Source organism: Rattus rattus, chromosome 1, assembly GCF_011064425.1.
Source record: "Rattus rattus isolate New Zealand chromosome 1, Rrattus_CSIRO_v1, whole genome shotgun sequence".
Lineage (NCBI taxonomy): Eukaryota > Metazoa > Chordata > Mammalia > Rodentia > Muridae > Rattus > Rattus rattus.
Genome location: NC_046154.1, coordinates 145,792,617 through 145,810,260, shown reverse-complemented (window position 1 = coordinate 145,810,260; position 17,644 = coordinate 145,792,617). Strand labels below are relative to the sequence as shown.

The 17,644-nt window shown below is 38.5% G+C and overlaps 1 protein-coding gene across 1 annotated transcript in view; it reads right to left on the bottom strand.

Moving 5' to 3' along the window:
- The window catches only part of Prex2 (phosphatidylinositol-3,4,5-trisphosphate dependent Rac exchange factor 2), a 209,296-nt gene that overhangs the window by 70,814 nt on the left and 120,838 nt on the right, over window positions 1-17,644 (bottom strand). Inside the window, exons 12-15 of the mRNA XM_032907637.1 lie at window positions 15,583-15,686; window positions 14,935-14,984; window positions 5,823-5,898; window positions 2,452-2,524 (exon numbers count right to left, since the gene is read on the bottom strand). Coding sequence (XP_032763528.1) covers window positions 2,452-2,524; window positions 5,823-5,898; window positions 14,935-14,984; window positions 15,583-15,686 — 303 coding nt within the window. The remainder of the gene's footprint in view (window positions 1-2,451; window positions 2,525-5,822; window positions 5,899-14,934; window positions 14,985-15,582; window positions 15,687-17,644) is intronic.

Genomic DNA, 17,644 nt, shown 5'->3' with positions numbered 1-17,644 from the left:
TTAGGTCCAGGCATGGTGGTACGTACCTTTAATCTGGACCACACCTTCTGCTGGAGGCCTACATAAGGACAATGGAAGAAGGATTTCTTCTTCCTCGCCTGCTTGCACTTATTTGCCAGCAGTGTGTTGGAACCTGTTTCTTCAGGATTTCAGGTTATATGGAGGACCAGCTGAAACCACTAGCCTTTTGGGGCTGACCACCTCCTAGATTCTTGGACTTCCCCTTCATAGCTGCCCATTGTTGGACTGTAGATTATAAGTTATTCCAGGAATTTCCCTTAATATATAGAGACATGCCATAGGTTTTATGACTCCAGAGAACCCTGACTAATACACATAGTAGTTTTCTGTGTGAGAGCAACTCTGATGGGGGGTCATAGTTAGTCCAACACTTCAAACTAGAAATACGTCATCTAGACAAAATGTGATTTTAGTTTCCATGAGTTGTTAGCTCTTCTGTGTTTCACAGCAACCTTCCCAAATAATCTTATTTCTGCAAAGGTCAACTTTATCTCTTTTATCCAAATGTTAACATTTTTACATATCCCCATAAGATCTCCAGTATCAACTGGTAGCATGTGCTGTTTGTTGGTGTATGTTTTGTTAGTTTTGTTTAAACTACAGGTAGATGCAAATAAATAAGAATATATGTTGAGGGGCTGGAGAGATGGCTTAATGACTAAGAACACTGACTGCTCTTCCAATGGGTCCTGAGTTCAATTCCCAGCAACCACATGGTGGCTCACAACCATCTGTAATGGGATCTGATGCCCTCTTCTGGTGTGTCTGAAGACAGCTACAGTTTACTTATATATAATAAATAAATAAATCTTTTAAAAAATTATGTTGAATACGATCTTGACAGCTACCGAAATACTTGAGAAGAGAAATCTGTGTTTCTTATTCTTTGACATTAGTACCTTGTAGTGTCTTGTGGGGACAAGGTGACCCACTATAATGGGAAGGCTGTAGTCCCAGGGCACTTAACTTTGCAATGAATCAGTCTAGTTCTGGGGTCAATTCTCAGTGTGGTAATTTGAAAGTTACCCAAACTCTCTGCATATTAATTTTCTCGTCTGCAAAGTGAAAATCAAAGAACTCTTCATCTTGCCTTCCCTACAATGAATTGTTGCATGTAAGCAGCTTGGCATATGTCAAACAACCCAAAGGAGCATTTGATTTCATTGTTTTGACAGAGTTCCAGCAAATAATGTGGAGCAGATGGTGCATGGGTGATCTTTGGATAGAAGAGCATCTGGTAACATGGTGACAAATGAAGCTACCCCCACACAGTAAACAGTAACATGAGCCACAGTGAACAACAGAAAGGAAAAACACTTTGGGCTAAGTTTTGCCTCCATGATCTAATTGTTTTCCGGAATACCACATGATACTTCCTCCAAGCAACTGGCCCATAGCAGGCAAGAGAAGCACCAAGAAATCCAGGCTTGGGGCTTTTCTCAGCTGAACTTTTACTGTCACAGAGTATTTTGCAATAAATGCTTATGTCAAATTACTGCCTGCTGTTGTTTTGGGTTAAAGAGAAAAATAATTGAGGGGTGTCCAATGGATTTTATAATTCTAATTTCTTAAAATATTATAATTTCTATCATCAGTAGTTTGTTCTCCAGGGATCCATATTTCTCTATCTTAATATTCCTGGTGATCCAGACATAAGAACACAGTTCAGAATTCTCCACTAAGCATGTGATGAGAAAGGATACCCCCCCACACACACACAAAGGGCTGTAACTGGTGTTAGTTTTTCATACAGGTGTTGATAACCTTCTGAAAGTAGTTGAGGGATGGATGTAAGTGCCATGTCAGCCAGATGTTGAGAAGTACATTGCATTAGTAATGAAAGGAGACTGTTTGCTTGCATGCCCTATGTAAGATGGCCTAGACAGAGGGAACTCTCATTACTTTGATAGATGGAGAATTATAACACTAATGTTCAATGATTTTTGAAGGTACCAAGCAAGAAAAAATCCAATAGACTAAAAAATATTTATTTCCAAAGATTTAGTTCCATAGGATGATTCTGAGTATGATTTCTTAAAATGAACAATAAACATTAACTATGCATGCTCTTATCTATGCATTCCACTACACACAACAGTCAGGGAAGATCATGAGTGCTCATATAAAATGAATTCAAAGAGATATATGCAATTTTAAAAAGAAAATAAAACTTCTAAGTCATTCCATGACTCTTCTGGGGTCGACACAATCTAGAAAAACAAGAGAAGGCCTAGAAAAACTGGTAGATAACAGGAACGTGCCACAGAAATGGCACTAATAGTAAAATCGGTAGCAGATGTTGTGACTCATCTGGGACCCATGGCTAGACCCAGACAGGTTGTCTTGGCCTTACTGGACCACTGGACAATGTCCCAAGCGGAACCAAAGCAATGAAATCTGTTTGTGAGGTTTGAGGGTAAGGGTTCCTACCGTGATGCATGAATCCATTGTCACAAAGCCCAACACCAAATATCATTGCCTCTTCCCTGGTACGGCAATCACCCTGTTAACCAAAAAATAAATCACTGTGCATGGTGACAGGCAACTAGAGGCTTTATAGAGCCTGAATTATAGTTCAAGGAACATCTCCCACAGATAATATCACTTTGCCCTAGTCCTTTTCTTAGCATGTAAGTACTCTGCCAAATGTACTCTCATTTCTATTTCATTTCTACCATTGATATTCTCATTTTGTGTTTCCTTTTCCATTATCTAAATTAAGATTCTTTTTCTGGAGTCATTCCAACATTAGTTACTGCAGAAATCAGCTCTACTGCACAGGAATATGATGCTCTAAAGTTGGAGAAAGTTCTTAATAATAAAGACAAAACTATCCTGTTGGCTTTCAAGATTGTCCAGTCTTGGTTTACTCATCTCTAGCTTTCACTTTCCCAAGTTTCAAACTTATCCCTTTTCTTTGTCAGTCCAGTTTCCTACAATGGCCTGAATTCAATCAGTGTCACGCTCACCTTCAGTAATGTAATGCCAGCACATACGATGTTTTTTCCCTGTCTATAAAACACCAAGATGATATAACCCTGTTATCCACCAAAGCAAACTGACTATGTACCTGCAGATATGTATCATATCTTCCCCAATTCAGATATTTGATAAGTTTTATGAAGTCAGTTGAAAATATACATTTATACATTTCTAAATATCACACTGAGTTCAAGATACAACACATTAAAACAAAACAAAACAAACAACAAAAACAAAACAAAAAAAAGCCACTTTCTTTCTGTCCAGTAATTTGGATCTTGTGAAGGATTTGATTACTAGGTACCTAGTTAAGTACCATTATCCACTAGTTAGGATTCGTAATCAGCCTGAAAGATCCTGAGCCTAGCTGGAGAATCCATAAGGACTTCTGTAGAAGATGATGCTGAAGAAGAATTTTACAGAAGATTAAAAATGAGCCCAAATGAGTACCAACTTCTCCAAGGTAAGAACTCACCTGTATGTTTCCTGATCTTTTATTTCAGTAGCTATTTAAAGGGTTAAGCTGAAAGCTTTGGCTGTTTTAATTATTAAAATGTTATATTTACCAGACTAATATTTAGTAAAAGAAGAGGTATAAATTTAATCTGAAATACTGTAGTGAGAGGGAAGGGGGAGGAATACCGTAGTGATATACCTATATTTTTTAAAAATCCATTTGGGTCTACTTAGATCTGGGAAGCACTGAAGAAAGGTGTGAAAACATTGCTTAGAGGAGACGAAACAAGAACTTGTCTAATTAAAAAATATAAATGTTTCCTGCACATTGCACAAATATAAATCACATGTTTTAGTAATACATTGACATACGTATCCAGTGAGGAGTTACCTCTGTGGAATAAGGTAGTCGGTTGTAAATTATTATAATAAAAGCATGAATCTAGCAAGTGAGAATGTATCCAGAACAGAACAAAGCCATTGCATTGTCCAGGATGGTTTGACTCACATATTGCAGACATCTGCAGCATCCAGAGATACCCGGCAACAGACTAAGGCCTGCTGCACTGCTAACTGTTCAATCGCGCTGTCCAAATCCATTCAGTACTGATTAGTGTGCAGATTAAGTCGTACTCAAGTCTGGGCGTAGAGGGAGCCTTACGTTGTCTCTTGCCTTAAATTAAGCACTTTAGCTTGCTCCCTTATCATCCCATTACTATGTCTATCTCTCCCATGATGCTCTATCTTGAAGTTCAGCATTAAGAGCTAGAAAGTCTGCCTTAAACGTACACATTTACCAATATGAGAATTATGAAACTGCAGGGACCGATATAGGAAGCCAGGAATGGCTATTCTAGGAGGAGGTAAGCAGCTGAAAACACTACACTCTAGAATGAGAGCTACATGTCCAAGTTTGTCTCAGGTTTAGCAGAGCTGGTATCAAATACTACTTGCCTGAGATAACTATTGTTATCCCATTTTACCTAAATGTTTAAAAGCACAAGTACTGTCTCCCCTAAAGTTAGTAACTGACTTTCTACTTTAGAATTTAAAAGCTGATTTGGCATCAGGTTTTGCTTCAAACCCATTTCCTCAGTCTTCCCCCAATGACCACGTATCATATGAGCTCACGTTAACTATAGAGCAACATGAATTCTGTGTAAAAGTCTCTTACTGAGCAAAGAACGAGCTGCACATATAACCAACAGTATAGAAGTGTTAGAGGCTATCATACTGGGGAGCTTCTAGACATGTGATTCACGGTCCTTTCAAAGTCACTTTGATTCCCCTAAGACAGTAACTTCTCAATGTAAAAGTTTACATTCAATGAAATACAGAAACAGGTGACGCTGAAGAGTTTAGAAATCAACACTAAACAATGAAATCTCAAATGTATATATGCATACATATATACCCTCTTTATAAGTATTATACATATTAAATTAGATGTTTAACTTAAAAGGTTGACTCATTTCATTTTTAATATTTAAACCCCATATATTTAATATTTAATATATATTTATATATGTCATTTCAATATTTCATATTTTGTTACTATTTCTAAAAGGAAAAGAAGGATATTTTAATACAAACAAAAGAGTGAGGTTGCTTATTAAGTTGACTCAAACATTTATGTATAACAATTGTGTTTTAACCAAGCAAACCACCTGCCCCAGGCAGCAAGTTCAATTCAAGTGTATATCACCGTTTCAAAATAGCATCAGCAGAATATATCCAAGCACTTTTTAGTTGACCTATTGTGAAAATAACTATGTAAATTTGTATTTGAAAAGCTATTGTGACATGGTGTGTGTATGAATTTGTTTTACTTATAAGCAAATATAAGTTTTTATTTATAATCATAAACTTTCTCAACACCGCTGTCAGCATTAAGAGCCAATCAATCTGAGCAACAGTGAGTGTGCCCTCTGCACGTCATAGACATGTCATATGCACATACATAGCTCATGCTGTACATGTCCACTGTGTCAGAGAAACTGACATGGGGAGTGGAACTACTTTTGAGGACTAATGAACAGATACTTTAAAAGAAATTAATAGAAAAAGCAAGACGTCTCAGTGGCTGAACCCAGTTCCTCTTCACTCATAATCAAATTGTGCTTGGTGGCAGACCTCATTTGTTTTTATTTATTTGATTGTTGGATGAAACTTAGCTCATGTTTTAAAAACAGGAACATCTTATTTTTGAAAAAGAAAATAGCATAAAGGCTACCCAAGATCCCAGAAATCAGATCCAAATCCTAACTCGGCTTCATACTCTTTATGATCACAGACGATGGCAAGTTCCCACCTCACTAAAACGACAAAGAAGGAAGCTGAGCGACATCTATTTGCCTCCTTACCTGTGCAATTAACCAGTCTATCAATTTGTTGGCCATGACGACAGATTTGTAAGTTCTTAAATGATAATCTTTATCTCTATAAGAAAAAGAAGACACAAGTGTTAAACCAGTGTAATCACAGGCAAGTCCTTCCGTTCAGTATCAGTGTACAGGGGAACATCTACCAGTGAGCCTTCGGCCAGCCAGTGTATGTATACGTAAGAAGTAACAAGGTATGTAAGCTACAAAGATCTATCATAGAAGAAAGATCGACCCATCAAAATACCACAATAAGTCATTTCTTCTCTCACAGGTTTTCACGCACAAGATTATTAATTCTATTAAACCTGGTGGTGCTCTAGCTGGAAAATGGCATCTCATTAGTGGATAAATAATAAATAGAATTTCTACCCCTAAGTCATGGTTACTAAAACTATTCTCAAAGTGTGGAGAATAGAGCAAGAAAATTCTGGTCTCTATATTGTCCGCGAAGAGAGGGGATGCACACTGTACTTATTCCCAGGATCTATGTAAAGCCTGCAGGCCTATAGAAGATACGGTAAAACTGTACTGCATAATCTGTCTAAGCAAAGCATGGAATAGTGAAGCTACACACACACACACACACAACCACACATATGCACATGCATACCACACACTCACATACACATGCACACCATAAGCACACACACATGCATACACAAACATGCACACACACATCACAAGCACACACACACACACTCACACCCATGCACACACATACCACACACTCACATACACACACACCCAACATGCACACACATATCACACATACACAAGCACGCATACATGCACAAACAAACCACACAACCCCACAAGCACACACATGCACATACATGCACACACACTTACTCATTCAACAGGTTCCCGTCCTGTGGCCTGAGAAATCATTCAAAGTTCAATGAAACACTGAAGAAGTCTCATGACCAGTCCTATGCACAAAGACAGAATCTACAATTGATTTCATTTTGTAGGCCCAGATAAGAGAGAAAGAGAAAAAAATGACAATCCATGCAAAATGTCAAAAAAAAAAAAAAAAAAAAGTGCAAGCTGCTAATAGCTTGAGGTGGCTACCAAGTCCTGCCTATGTGTCCTGTCCTTTAGCCTGTCAGTAACTTCCAGTTGAGATCCATATCCTCCATCCACATGCATATAAAGCTCTCTGAAGTGTGACTGAAACTTCTGGCCTTCAGTCTGTCAGCTGGGTTCCTCAGGAATCCAATTCATTTTCCTTTGAGTCCACTGCCATCTTTCTAAAAGCTGTCACCTTTCACCTTGATTTCCATAAGCATCAGCAGGAAAGAAAGGACTAGTCATGGACCAGATGTGGGTATCTGGTTCCTATCAGCAAGAAATTTTTCTCTATAAATCAAACTCATATATATTAATGGGAAACTATCATACAGTGCATCTGTTTTATGTTTTAATTCCATACATTTTCTTATACAGCACATAAATAATGGCCATTTCTAGCCAAAGAATAATTACTTCCTATTGGTTCCTAAGAACTGTAACTTTCTTGATGTAAACTCTCATACAGCAATAATAATAATAATAATGATAATTTAAACGATAATAACTTTTAAAATTTATTTTTCTAAACATATTTTCATACATATAATATTTATATACATTCAGATGACAGTAATTATTCTTTTCTATTTGATTAGCAGAAAAGAAGATACATAATTGCTAAGTATTTAATATTAATTTACTCAAAGCATATGAAAGGGATCTACGGCAGCAGCGGATTATAAAGTCTACCCTCATTCTTTCCCAACTTTCCACTGTGAAGTCTACTGCTAAAGTTCAGGGCAAAAAGATGAGAAGACACACGGTTCTAAAGAACCTACTCACAATCGTTATGTGGTATAAAAGGGATTCCAATATGCAGACACAGCAACTCCTGTAAAAGTATCTATCTATCTATCTATCTATCTATCTATCTATCTATCTATCTATCTATCTATCTGTTTATCACCTATCATCTATTTATCTTATCTATGCATCCATCCATCCATCTACCCAGTCATCCTCTATCAATCATCTATTTTTTTTTTTTTTTTTTTTTTTTTTTTTTTATTAACTTGAGTATTTTTATGTACATTTGGTAAACATCTTCCCTCCCCCCGCTTCCTTATGGGTGTTCCTCCCACCCCTCCCCCATTGCCGCCTCCCCCCGACAGTCTAGTTCACTGGGGGTTCAGTCTTAGTAGGACAGGGCTTCTCCTTCCACTGGTGCTCTTACTAGGATATTCATTGCTACCTATGAGGTCAGAGTCCAGGGTCAGTCCATGTATAGTCTTTAGGTAGTGGCTTAGTCCCTGGAAGCTCTGGTTGCTTGGCATTGTTGTACATATGGAGTCTCAAGCCCCTTCAAGCTCTTCCAGTTCATTCTCTGATTCCTTCAACGGGGGTCCCGTTCTCAGTTCAGTGGTTTGCTGCTGGCATACGCCTCTGTATTTGCTGTATTCTGGCTGTGTCTCTCAGGTTCGATCTACATCCTGCTCCTGTCGGTCTGCACTTCTTTGCTTCATCCATCTTGTCTAATTGGGTGGCTCTATATGTATGGGCCACCTGTGGGGCAGGCTCTGAATGGGTGTTCCTTCAGTCTCTGTTTTAATCTTTGCCTCTCTCTTCCCTGCCAAGGGTATTCTTGTTCCCCTTTTAAAGAAGGAGTGAAGCCTTCACATTTTGATCATCCGTCTTGAGTTTCATTTGTTCTAGGCCACTAGGGTAATTCAAGCATTTGGGCTAATAGCCACTTATCAGTGAGTGCATACCATGTATGTCTTTCTGTGATTGGGTTAGCTCACTCAGAATGATATTTTCCAGTTCAACCATTTGCCTCTAATTTCATAAAGTCGTTGTTTTTGATAGCTGAGTAATATTCCATTGTGTAGATGTACCACATTTTCTGTATCCATTCCTCTGTTGAAGGGCATCTGGGTTCTTTCAGCTTCTGGCTATTTATAAATAAGGCTGCGATGAACATAGTGGAGCACGTGTCTTTTTTATATGTTGGGGCATCTTTTGGGTATATGCCCAAGAGAGGTATAGCTGGATCCTCAGGCAGTTCAATGTCCAATTTTCTGAGGAACCTCCAGACTGATTTCCAGAATGGTTGTACCAGTCTGCAACCCCACCAACAATGGAGGAGTGTTCCTCTTTCTCCACATCCTCGCCAGCATTTGCTGTCACCTGAGTTTTTGATCTTAGCCATTCTCACTGGTGTGAGGTGAAATCTCAGGGTTGTTTTGATTTGCATTTCCCTGATGACTAAAGATGTTGAACATTTCTTTAGGTGTTTTCTCAGCCATTCGGCATTCCTCAGCTGTGAATTCTTTGTTTAGCTCTGAACCCCCCATTTTTTAATAGGGTTATTTGTCTCCCTACGGTCTAACTTTTGAGTTCTTTGTATATTTTGGATATAAGGCCTCTATCTGTTGTAGGATTGGTAAAGATCTTTTCCCAATCTGTTGGTTGCCGTTTTGTCCTGACCACAGTGTCCTTTGCCTTACAGAAGCTTTGTAGTTTATGAGATCCCATTTGTCGATTCTTGATCTTAGAGCATAAGCCATTGGTGTTTTGTTCAGGAAATTTTTTCCAGTGCCCATGTGTTCCAGATGCTTCCCTAGTTTTTTCTTCTATTAGTTTGAGTGTGTCTGGTTTGATGTGGAGGTCCTTGATCCACTTGGACTTAAGCTTTGTACAGGGTGATAAGCATGGATCGATCTGCATTCTTCTACATGTTGACCTCCAGTTGAACCAGCACCATTGCTGAAAATGCTATCTTTTTTCCATTGGATGGTTTTGGCTCCTTTGTCAAAAATCAAGTGCCCATAGGTGTGTGGGTTCATTTCTGGGTCTTCAATTCTATTCCATTGGTCTATCTGTCTGTCTCTGTACCAATACCATGCAGTTTTTTATCACAATTGCTCTGTAATACTGCTTGAGTTCAGGGATAGCGATTCCCCCAGAAGTCCTTTTATTGTTGAGCATAGTTTTAGCTATCCTGGGTTTTTTGTTATTCCAGATGAATTTGCAAATTGTTCTGTCTAACTCTTTGAAGAATTGGATTGGTATTTTGATGGGGGTTGCATTGAATCTGTAGATGGCTTTTGGTAAAATGGCCATTTTTACTATATTAATCCTGCCAATCCATGAGCATGGAATCTTTTCCACCTTCTGAGGTCTTCTTCAATTTCTTTCTTCAGTGTCTTGAAGTTCTTATTGTACAGATCTTTTTTTTGCTTGGTTAAAGTCACACGAGGTACTTTATATTATTTGGGTCTATTATGAAGGGTGTCGTTTCCCTAATTTCTTTCTCGGCTTGTTTCTCTTTTGTGTAGAGGAAGGCTACTGATTTATTTGAGTTAATTTTATACCCAGCCACTTTGCTGAAGTTGTTTATCAGCTTTAGTAGTTCTCTGGTGGAACTTTGGGATCATAAATATACTATCATATCATCTGCAAATAGTGATATTTTGACTTCTTCTTTTCGATCTGTATCCCTTGACCTCCTTTTGTTGTCTGATTGCTCTGGCTAGAACTTCAAGAACTATATTGAATAAGTAGGGAGAGTGGGCAGCCTTGTCTAGTCCCTGATTTTAGTGGGATTGCTTCAAGTTTCTCTCCATTTAGTTTAATGTTAGCCACTGGTTTTGCTGTATATAGCTTTTACTATGTTTAGGTATGGGCCTTGGATTCCTATTCTTTCCAGGACTTTTTTATCATGAAGGGGTGTTGAATTTTTGTCAAATGCTTTCTCAGCATCTAATGAAATGATCATGTGGTTTTGTTCTTTCAGTTTGTTTATATAATGGATCACGTTGATGGTTTTCCGTATATTAAACCATCCTGCATGCCTGGGATGAAGCCTACTTGATCATGGTGGATGATTGTTTTGATGTGCTCTTGGATTGGTTTGCCAGAATTTTGTTGAGTATTTTTTTGCGTCGATGTTCATAAGGGAAATTGGTCTGAAGTTCTCTTTCTTTGTTGGGTCTTTGTGTGGTTTAGGTATAAGAGTAATTGTGGCTTCATAGAAGGAGTTCGGTAGTGCTCCATCTGTTTCAATTTTGTGGAATAGTTTGGATAATATTGGTATGAGGTCTTCTATGAAGGTCTGATAGAATTCTGCACTAGACCCGTCTGGACCTGGGCTCTTTTTGGTTGGGAGACCTTTAATGACTGCTTCTATTTCCTTAGGAGTTATGGGGTTGTTTAACTGGTTTATCTGTTCCTGATTTAACTTCGGTACCTGGTATCTGTCTAGGAAATTGTCCATTTCCTGCAGATTTTCAAGTTTTGTTGAGTATAGGCTTTTATAGTAAGATCTGATGATATTTTGAATTTCCTCTGAATCTGTAGTTATGTCTCCCTTTTCATTTCTGATTTTGTTAATTTGGACACACTCTCTGTGTCCTCTCGTTAGTCTGGCTAGGGGTTTATCTATCTTGTTGATTTTCTCAAAGAACCAACTTTTGGTTCTGTTGATTCTTTCTATGGTCCTTTTTGTTTCTACTTGGTTGATTTCAGCTCTGAGTTTGATTATTTCCTGCCTTCTACTCCTCCTGGGTGTATTTGCTTCTTTTTGTTCTAGAGCTTTTAGGTGTGCTGTCAAGCTGCTGACATATGCTCTTTCCTGTTTCTTTCTGCAGGCACTCAGCTATGAGTTTTCCTCTTAGCACAGCTTTCATCGTGTCCCATAAGTTTGGGTATGTTGTACCTTCATTTTCATTAAATTCTAAAAAGTTTTTAATTTCTTTCTTTTATTTCTTCCTTGACCAGGTTATCATTGAGTAGAGCATTGTTCAATTTCCCGTATATGTGGGCATTCTTCCCTTATTGTTATTGAAGACCAGCTTTAGGCCGTGGTGGTCCGATATACGCATGGGATTATTTCTATCTTTCTGTACCTGTTGAGGCCGTTTTTGACCAATTATATGGTCAATTTTGGAGAAAGTACCATGAGGAGCTGAGAAGAAGGTATATCCTTTTGCATTAGGGTAGAACGTTCTATAAATATCTGTTAAGTCCATTTGGCTCATGACTTCTCTTAGTCTGTCTACGTCTCTGTTTAATTTCTGTTTCCATGATCTGTCCATTGATGAGAGTGGGGTGTTGAAGTCTCCTACTATTATTGTGTGAGGTGCAATGTGTGTTTTGAGCTTTAGTAAGGTTTCTTTTACGTATGTAGGTGCCCTTGTATTTGGGGCATAGATATTTAGGATTGAGAGTTCATCTTGGTGGATTTTTCCTTTGATAAATATAAAGTGTCCTTCCTTATCTTTTTTGATGACTTTTAGTTGAAAATTGACTTTATTTGATATTAGAATGGCTACTCCAGCTTGCTTCTTCCGACCATTTGCCTGGAAAGTTGTTTTCCAGCCTTTCACTCTGAGGTAGTGTCTGTCTTTGTCTCTGAGGTGTGTTTCCTGTAGGCAGCAGAATGCAGGGTCCTTGTTGCGTATCCAGTTTGTTAATCTATGTCTTTTTATTGGGGAGTTGAGGCCATTGATGTTGAGAGATATTAAGGAATAGTGATTATTGCTTCCTGTTATATTCATACGTGGATGTGTTATGTTTGTGTGCTTTTCTTCTCTTTGTTTTGTTGCCAAAACGATTAGTTTCTTGCCTCTTCTTGGGTATAGCTTGCCTCCTTATGTTGGGCTTTTACCATTTATTATCCTTTGTAGTGCTGGATTTGTAGAAAGATATTGTGTAAATTTGGTTTTGTCATGGAATATCTTGGTTTCTCCATCTATGTTAATTGAGAGTTTTTGCAGGATACAGTAGCCTGGGCTGGCATTTGTGTTCTCTTAGGGTCTGTATGACATCAGTCCAGGATCTTCTGGCCTTCATAGTTTCTGGCGAAAAAAAGTCTGGTGTGATTCTGATAGGTCTGCCTTTATATGTTACTTGACCTTTTTCCCTTACTGCTTTTAATATTCTTTCCTTATTTTGTGCGTTTGGTGTTTTGACTATTATGTGACGGGAGGTGTTTCTTTTCTGGTCCAATCTATTTGGAGTTCTGTAGGCTTCTTGTATGCCTATGGGTATCTCTTTTTTTAGGTTAGGGAAGTTTTCTTCTATGATTTTGTTGAAGATATGTACTGGTCCTTTGAGCTGGGAGTCTTCACTCTCTTCTATACCTATTATCCTTAGGTTTGATCTTCTTATTGAGTCCTGGATTTCCTGTATGTTTTGGACCAGTAGCTTTTTCCGCTTTACATTATCTTTGACAGTTGAGTCAATGATTTCTATGGAATCTTCTGCTCCTGAGATTCTCTCTTCCATCTCTTTTATTCTGTTGGTGAAGGTTTTATCTACAGCTCCTTGTCTCTTCTTTTGGTTTTCTATATCCAGGGTTGTTTCCATGTGTTCTTTCTTGATTGCTTCTATTTCCATTTTTAATTCCTTCCACTGTTTGATTGTGTTTTCCTGGAATTCTTTCAGGGATTTTTGTGTCTCCTCTCTATGGGCTTCTACTTGTTTATTTATGTTTTCCTGGAATTCTTTCATGCACTTTTGCGATTCCTCTCTGTAGGCTTCTACTTGTTCTCTAAGGGAGTTCATCATGTCTTTCTTGAAGTTCTCCAGCATCATGATCAAATATGATTTTGAATCTAGATCTTGCTTTTCTGGTGTGTTTGGATATTCCATGTTTGTTTTGATGGGAGAATTGGGCTCCGATGGTGCCATGTAGTCTTGGTTTCTGTTGCTTGGGTTCCTGCGCTTGCCTCTCGCCATCAAATTATCTCTAGTGTTACTTTGTTCTGCTATTTCTGACAGTGGCTAAACTGTCCTATAGGCCTGTGTGTCAGGAGTGCTGTAGACCTGTTTTCCTCTCTTTCAGTCAGTTATGGGGAGAGAGTGTTCTGCTTTCGGGCGTGTAGTTTTTCCTCCCTACAGGTCTTCAGCTGTTCCTGTGGACCTGTGCCTTGAGTTCACTGAGGCAGGTCACTTGCAGCAGAAAAGTTGGTCTTACCTGTGGCCCCGAGGCTCAAGTTCAGCTCTGCGGGGTTCTGCCACGGGCTCTCCGCGGTGGTGGACCAGCGACCAGGAAGCCTCGTGCACCAGGGTTCAGATGGCCTCCGGTGTTTTCCTCTGGAATCAGTAATGTGTGCAGAGAGCAGTCTCTTCTGGTTTCGCAGGCGTGTCTGCCTCTCTGAAGGTTTAGCTCTCCCTCCCACGGGATTTGGGTGCAGAGAACTGTTTATCCGGTCTGTTTCCTTCAGGTTCCGGCAGTGTCTCAGGCAGGGCTCCTGCTGCTCCTGGGCCCTCCCCCACAGGAACCCAGAGGCCTTGTACAGTTTCCTCTTGGGTCAGGGATGTGGGCAGGGGTGGGCAGTGTTGGTGGTCTCTTCCGCTCTGCAGCCTCAGGAGTGCCCACCCGGCCAGGCAGTAAGGTATCTCTCCCACGGGTTCTGGGACAATCATCTATTTTTCTATCATTTATCCATCTGTCATTAATCAATCTTCCTCCTATTTATCTATGCATCACCTTAAAATTTATATTACACATGTAAAATAAATGTATTCATACAAAAAATTTGGGTTTTATAGCCATTACTGAAAAATATATTTATTCGCTTCAAAAAATGGACTGTGTATTTGTTTTGAAAATGAGTTAGGTAATAAGCTCCAAAATTATGTGTCTTGAGTCTAAAATTATTCTTAATTTTCTAATACAAAATATTGCCTTTTGAGAGAAAAAGCTATCAAAAGGAAATATAAAATATACATCTAATGTTCAATTTATACTCTACATATATATATAAATAAATGTATACAAAATCCAAAATATATATCAAAAATATTCCTAGTTATGAAGAATTAGAATTAACAGTATTTCTGAATCATTTCCAGATCATTCAAGTACCATTTATTAAATACTAAAGGAATCTGGATTATTTCATTTACAGCTGAAGGTATGAGATAATAATAAAAGAACTTTTGAAAGCATAACAAAGGCAAAAGACACTGAATATATTGTGCCACAAAATTATAGGATGATTTGACATAAATAATTATTAAAATGTAATGATTCAAATTCTAACATGAAACATAAGCATGAAGCAGGTCTCACCTGACCACCGGAGTAAACAGACTGTGGAGACGACAGTAGAGTCTTACACCCTGTGTGGAAAAAAAGCAGCTCAGAAATGGATAGGGTCACTCAAGAGCCACGCTACTGAACATTCAGAATAAATCAACTCTTTCTCAGTCTCCTTCAGTCATTATGCAATCTCAGCAAGATTAAAAATCTGTCCAAATGTTGAAATACAGGATAAATATAGGAGTTAAGTCACTGAAGAACAAGATGGGCTTGAACTGTGAATCTGTCATATGTGTATGACAGATACGAAAGATCACCTGAAGTAATTCTTGATATAAATTATAAGACATACTGCAAACAAAGTTCATACAGCAATAAATCTAGGATGTGGTTAGTTACGTCTCAAAATTTTCAAGGTTGCAATAAAAAGGGGTATTATATTGTCCTTATGTTTCTGTTTTTAAATTTTATTCAAATGTTTTGGCCAGAGTTTATTCCACATGAAAGAATTAAAATGATGTAACACTGGAATTTCATCTTAATAAGATGAAGACTGCTTATAAGATATTTTAAGAGTTTCCTATATTAGAAGACTTTTTCAAATCTCTCAATAGCATTTCATCTACCCAAGTATGGCAAAAGGAATCCTGCTATAGAAGTGGCTGATGATGTCATTACCTTAGAAATCACATCCTGCATCTCACTCCTGGGGTAAAAGGTACCATCATCATATCGGAATCGGTATAGCATTTGCTCTGGCTTGAACTGGTGCTTATCGGTAACTAAGAACATAAAAATGTTACAGTAAAATACTGGCAATTTGATTAAGTTTATTGAATATACACTCACAATTTATGAAAAGGTTCTGATTTTCCAACAAAGTAATGTCAACACAGTATTTTCAACAGTAAAATTTGTAAGGTTTTGCTCTCTACTACAAGGCAACTTCCCAAATGATCTGAAGACTTGAATGAGGTTAGTAATCCTCAGCTGGCATAATATATACACGTATGTAACTAGACAGAGACTGTGTACTTACACTTAGGAAATGCCGAGGCATGCTTCCTCTTCCTTGACAGTTCCCCAAGGCTGAACTAAACATCAAAGAGCAAACACCCAGCCTGGTGTGGTAGTGCATGCCTATGATCCTAGAACTAGGGAGGCTGAGGCAGGGGGATGGCTGAGTCCAAGGCCAGTCTAACCTACCTAGTGGGTTTGAGGCCAGTCTTGGTTACAAAGTCCCACATCAACATGGGCTATAAAGCAAAACCTTGCCTCACAAAATAGAATACTTTTTAATTTAAAAATCGTAGAGTACATACTTAGCGAGCATGATATCTGTGGGTTTTCATTTTGTATGTTATTTTATGTGTTTTTATCTTCAGCCCTAGAAGTGCATATTTGCTTGTAACTGTTTTATCATACAGTGATGGGGCCAAGACCACACACACACCAATCCATGTATCCTGTATTCAGACCTCCAGACATGACTGAATACTTTCAATATGTAACAGATTCCAAAATTTTAAGAGTTCTTATGTTGATTAGCACTTTTTAAAAACATGATACTTGTTTCTTTTCTTCTTCCTCTTCTTCCTCTTCTTCCTCTCCTTTTTCTTCTCCTCCTCCTCCTCCTCCTTCTCCTCCTCCTCCTCCTCCTCCTTCTTCATCTTCTTCTTAAGAATGGCTAGCCTTCAGTGTCATCCACAGGATAACATTTCATTTCTCAAAACTCTTATCAGGAATTATCGTTTCTGTGTTGAACAATGTCTAACAAATGTCTAAAGAATTAATGCAAACTTTCTCAAACTCTTCCAAAAAAATGAAGCTGAAGAGAAAGAATAGTTCTGAACTCAGTCTATGAAGCCAGAAAAGGGTATTATAATTAAATAAAATCACAGTCGAATATCACTAATCGACAGAGATGTAAAAATCTTCAACAAAATTCCATAAAACTGTGGCCAAGGGTTCCGGGAAAGAACTGTGCTTGCAAAGGCAGACTGAGTCAGTGACCTGGGGAGCATGGAGTATTGCAAACCCAGAACCTAATTAAAGTTACCTTGAGCTACTTCAGCTAAGTAGCAATTGCTTGCATCCCTCTGCATGGGACCAAGCACCCTTTGACAAACTGATAAAATCCTCTTGGAATGTATAAACTGACTTACTCCTAGGCTCGCCAATCAGTAAGATCAGCTAGCATTGGTCTAATGCTTTGCCATACCTACCTACCCAATGTCACCACCAATGTTATTGAAAGTGTGTTATTTTATGACTTTCTTCTATATCACTATAAACATTTCATTACATTGATACCTTGTCAGAACATGGTACTTGGGGAGACCACTCCAGGCTGTTCCTACTCATATTTAGCTCCAGAATAAACTCTTCTGTTCTTTGAGAGAACAGTTGAAGACTTTTTTTCCCATTTGTATTGACAGAAACAAATTCAACAAGACACAAAAGAAACATGAGCAATAAGCATGTAAGACCCATCCCTGGGGACTGACCAACCAGTAAATATAGTGACCCTGTTAACAACTACAAACAACCTGCCAAGACTGATCCCCCAGTGAATGTGATTGTTGGGGGCAGGGTGGTAATGTGGGGAGGATGGGGAGGAGAACAGCCATAGAGAAGGGGAGGGGAAGGGGTAAGGGTGATGTTGGCCTGGAAAACGGGAAGGGGAATAACAATCGAAATGTAAATAAGAATTACTCAAGTTAATAAAGATGGAAAAAAA